Source organism: Monopterus albus, unplaced genomic scaffold (genome assembly GCF_001952655.1).
Source record: "Monopterus albus unplaced genomic scaffold, M_albus_1.0 scaffold3.1, whole genome shotgun sequence".
NCBI classification, from domain to species: Eukaryota; Metazoa; Chordata; class Actinopteri; order Synbranchiformes; family Synbranchidae; genus Monopterus; species Monopterus albus.
Genome location: NW_018127883.1, coordinates 2,894,192 through 2,899,021, shown reverse-complemented (window position 1 = coordinate 2,899,021; position 4,830 = coordinate 2,894,192). Strand labels below are relative to the sequence as shown.

General features: G+C 42.3%; 1 protein-coding gene across 1 annotated transcript in view; it reads left to right on the top strand.

Moving 5' to 3' along the window:
* The first annotated feature begins 35 nt into the window (after positions 1–35).
* The window catches only part of oprm1 (opioid receptor, mu 1), a 22,649-nt gene continuing 17,854 nt past the window's right edge, over positions 36–4,830 (top strand). The window contains exon 1 of the mRNA XM_020599820.1: positions 36–586. Coding sequence (XP_020455476.1) covers positions 318–586 — 269 coding nt within the window. The 5' untranslated portion in view covers positions 36–317. The remainder of the gene's footprint in view (positions 587–4,830) is intronic.

The window sequence follows — 4,830 nt, the reverse complement described above, 5'->3', positions numbered from 1 at the left end:
GGAGGGAGGAAGAAAGGGGACGAACTAATTCATTTTCATGCCTTCGCCCCTGTCCCGTGCAGGCTGGCTGTGCCGCACCAGGTTCGTCACTAACTGGAGTCTCACGCAGGCTGACGTTAACCCTCACGGAATCGCATTCTCCAACACGGTCAGTTTTCACCCTACGTACCGTCCGACCTGCACCTGAAACGCAACGCTTCTCCAAGCGTACGATAGACAAGCACCCAGCGGGACATCTCATTCCGAGTCCGCCGACCGGCACCTGGCTGGGGGCGAAAGACGCGCGTAGCACTAACTGCACACACCAAGTGAGGACCATGGAGAGTGCAGTCAACGGCTCGGACGCGGTTTACCGGAGTCAGCTCCCCGTTCTTTACAACAGCAGCAGCTTCTGCGAGAACTTCGCCCACAGCAACAACACCACGAGCTTCACGGAGGCGCCATGCAACGAGGACCGTGGAGCGACCGGCAGCCTGGATGACGACGCCAACCCGGTGATCATAGCGATTGTGATCACCACTCTCTATTCCATAGTGTGCGTGGTGGGGTTGGTTGGAAACGTGCTGGTCATGTACATCATCGTCAGGTAAGGGAGCGAAGTACTCACAAAAACTGATCTGAGTGGATGTGCTGCCTCAGCTGTGTTGTGCATGATTAGGCCTTTTACATTTTATCATCAAACTGCCCTTTAATAACATGACTGTAACTCAGAGAGAGGACTCGTAACCTGTTGCTTTGTTAAACATAATGTGTTGTAATAATCACATAACGATGTATGCATGGCTCCTTCTCTTTCTTTTTCTCTCTGTGCGTGTGTATGTGCACACTGAGACTATGTGAGTGCAGTGTTGACAGCGCTGCCAGCTCAACTGCCGTTCGTGCGTAAAATGCCTCCAATCACGCAGCAAGTTGCTCTAGCGCTCAAAAAGCGAGCAGAGAGAGGGGATGGCAAGGAAAGAAAGGCTGCAAACACACGATTCCTCTTTTATACAGCAACACCCAATATCCATAAGAAGAGAAGAATAATAGATATACAATTAAAAAAACACCCTTCATCTCCTAAAGCAAGCAGCTGGCATAAAGCTGATGTGCTTAAGGTTTGTGCAGTAGAGCCATCTGCCCTATTACTGATTTTATATAATAGTGAGCATCATCTAAAACTAATGATAAAGGCACAATTACTTTTAATAGATGATACGTTTAATGTCTCCCACTACTCTCCTTTCTTTAATCTAGGTCATGTTCATGCAGGATCTTTCAGCTCAGCTCACTATAAAGAAGGTTTCATACAAGCTGGACATTTCTCATTTTTATGCATTTATGATTTAGGTTTGGATCTTAACCAAACAGGCAGAATCAGTCAGAATATAAATCCACTTTTGTGTTGACTGAAAACATAATTATACTGAAAACAATCTGTCATGACATCAGCCCTCTGGGATGTACAGGTGGCCTTTAATTACACATGAAAATGTAATATTTATATGAGTTAAATGCTTCTGGCTGATGCTGCGTCATACCATATGTGGCTCTTTCAGGTAATAAAAGGCAGATTGCTGGAGAAGATAGTGAGACAGTGGAGGAGAAAAATGAGAACAGATGAACTGGATGTGAGTGGAGGGTTGAGGAGAGAAAAACTAATGGTAAACAATGTACAAAAGTGCAGAGGATGGAAACTAAGGTGAGGCTGGACCTCCGTCATTTCTCCACTTTGTGATGGGGGATTCGATGCACTGGACTAATCAGATTTTAATGACATTGAAACTGAAATAACACTGCTTTATTAGAAAAAGAGTGCAAGACAAGGAGGAGGCTTCTTAATTCAGATTTAATTCTCAATTACTACTTTATTCTATTATATGACTACTTGGTCACATCTGTAATTCTCCTCACTTCTCAACTGTTTCCAGTCCAAACAAATGCTCATTTTCCAGAGTGCACACATCATCCCCTTCAGTCTGAGTGCTGTCACAAATAGTTCTGTTTTGCTAAAGAATGGATACACCTCTGCAGGCTATGTGCTAAATCTATCCAGGATGTTTTCTAGACCAAATTACTTTAAACATATCTGCCCCCGGCACTTCCATAGCAACCAAATGAAATGAAAATGAAAACAGAGAGGACCAGCAGTATTTGTTTTTATGATGGGATTTATGTCTATATCATTATGTATTCCAAAGTCCTTGGTCTACAAAGCAGATGATAGATGGTGAAGAGTATCACTAGAGTTTATCTCTCTCATCCTTTGGTGTAAACAGATGACCCACCTGTCCCTGGCCTTTTCTCGGCACCACTGAAATGGACATTAGCCCTGATACTGAGAGTCACCCAGGAGTGTATGTGTGCAGGTTGGGAGCATGTTTGTCACTGTGAAAGGTTTTGCGGGTTTCCGCAACTTTTTGAGCTCAGCTAATGAGACATTAAGGGACTTGGGAGGAAGGCAAAAGATACAGCTCATTTCCTCTGAGAACCACAGTCCACCAGGGTCATTACCATTCATCAGCCTCTTTGTCTTTCTACTCTGTCTCTGCTTTTGCCTGTTATCCCTGTTGACAGATTGAGAATGAAGAGCCACTGAGCTAATGATACATAGTAGATATTTATTTGTGAATGGAAATATTGTCTTGAACTCTCTGTCCCCCTCTTTACAGTCATGGCCTTGAATGTGGTTTTACTAGATTAAACAGAGCAGCAGCAGATGAAGGATGTTCCACCTTACTGTCTGAGCAATGATAACCTTAAAGCCATAAAGCATTTCCCTCTCACTCTTTATCTCTATGTCCCTTTGCTGTCTTTCTCTGCCCCTCGTCTGTTCACTCTGCACTGCCAACTTATTGTGAGCAAACAAACACAGCCAGAGATCTGCACAGTCAATTGGAAAAAAAAAAATCAATTGTAGATGAGCAGAAACATTGGGTTCCACAAGGAATATGCCGCCAGTGCAGAGTGCTTCCTGTTACCATGGAAACACTGGGAGGCTTTTTGAGCACAATGAGTGCAAAATGACTTCACCGATTTTCCAAACCCCTGCCTCCGCCCCCCATCCGGCTAGTTACCTGGTCGGTCACATTCAGCAGCTGGAGCGTTTCTAAAACTTTGAATGCTTTTGTTAAAGAGGCTGTTAAACATCTGCGCCCGCTGACCTGGGTGCACCAAACTGCTGTTACTTTGTACTGCATGTAGCAGCACAAAATAACATCATCATTGCTTATATTGTAATTCTGTTGCTTCATTACATATTTTACGGAAGAGTTTATGGAAGAGTTTGAAACCCAGTCACATGAAATATGATGTTACTATAAGAGTTAATACAATCTGATTCACAGGACTGATGTCATAGATCCTCACTAATGTTTCTCTCTAATGGGTTTCATGTAGCTCTCACTGCCTGACGTTACAAAAAGCTGAGTCTCAAGCTGAGTTTCAAACTACTAACCTGCAGGTTTTTGATGTGCTGTCAACTCCTAATGCTCAGCAACAATCCAGGCAACTTAAAGCCTTTCATGAAATCATGTTGTATTGATTGCAAGTGATTCAAAAAAGAGCTAAGAATCGTGGTGAATTTAAAATGTAAGTTCACATTTTCTCAACATCTAACATCTATATGTGCATTAAAAGGGGTATTGGACACTGAAATCGTTTCTCCTGTCCATACTGATCGCTGCCTAATGCCGTTTCATTGTATGCAATGGTGTACAAAAACCATTTGTGCATAAGTTAATATCAAATTAATATGAAGCTTCAGCAGACTGGTGTCCTTGTCTTCAGTATCAAATTCCTTCTGTGTGTTATTATCTCTCAGAAAGACAAAGCTGTCTAGTGTCCATAAGGGGAGAAATGCATACTAAAAGACTAAGTTTGGAAGATAGCCACCTGATTTGTCTTAGACTCTGCATCTGAATTTTACAGTGTATTTTTACACTGAACAAGGACTGCAGATTTGGTCCCTTTCACTTTCATTGGAGTCACCTTGGAAGGGATTTCTTTAAGAACACTGGGACAGAAGGATTGATCATAACAAACTACAGGCTAAACAAAAAGATCTGTTTTAGAGGCACTACATTTAAATTCCTAGAACTGATTTATAAAGTATAACGATCAAATTCATTTAACAGAAGGTGAGTTGTGTGGGACAAAAGACAATGGCTCTCATTAACACAAAGTAGTTGCCAGATATGTATAGCAGTTGTAACTGAAAAATGCATTTAAAATTTCTGCTCTCTGACTTCATTCTCACTCTTCTCTTAGATGAGTGTGAATAGGTCCTAGTTACTTAGAAAGTTAAAGCGTATTCGTGAACATCCTCATGCATGATAAATATGAGTTCTGCTCATGTGGCTGTTCACCTGTAGAGTGCAGGAGCATATGGACCATTTCAGGAATAAGCAGAAGAGCTGTGAAGGTAAACTGACAGAGGCAACAGAAGACTTTCACGGCTCCAGCAGCCTTTAAACTCCTGCCGACTCATAATCACATATGTTGCTCAGAGCTGCATTCCACTGCGTGTATTTGTATGCACTGCACATCCATCACAGCCTGTAAAGATCTGGTGTTCTGACCTCAGCTTTGTATTGGGTGTACAGCGTTGCACATGCAGCCATTGTGCACTATGGCATTGACTGCTATTAACCAATGATAAGTGGACAGCTCAATAATTGCTGCTCACTTGTGAATTTTATACTGCAATTACACTGTTTGCTTTACTGACAAACTCACCTGGCACAGGTCAAGAATAATGTATTCAGGCCTAACATCTGTCCCCGGTGACAATAAAACTATCAGCTAGTAATGAAGATTAATTGTTTGGCTTGTGCATTTACAGGAAAGGAG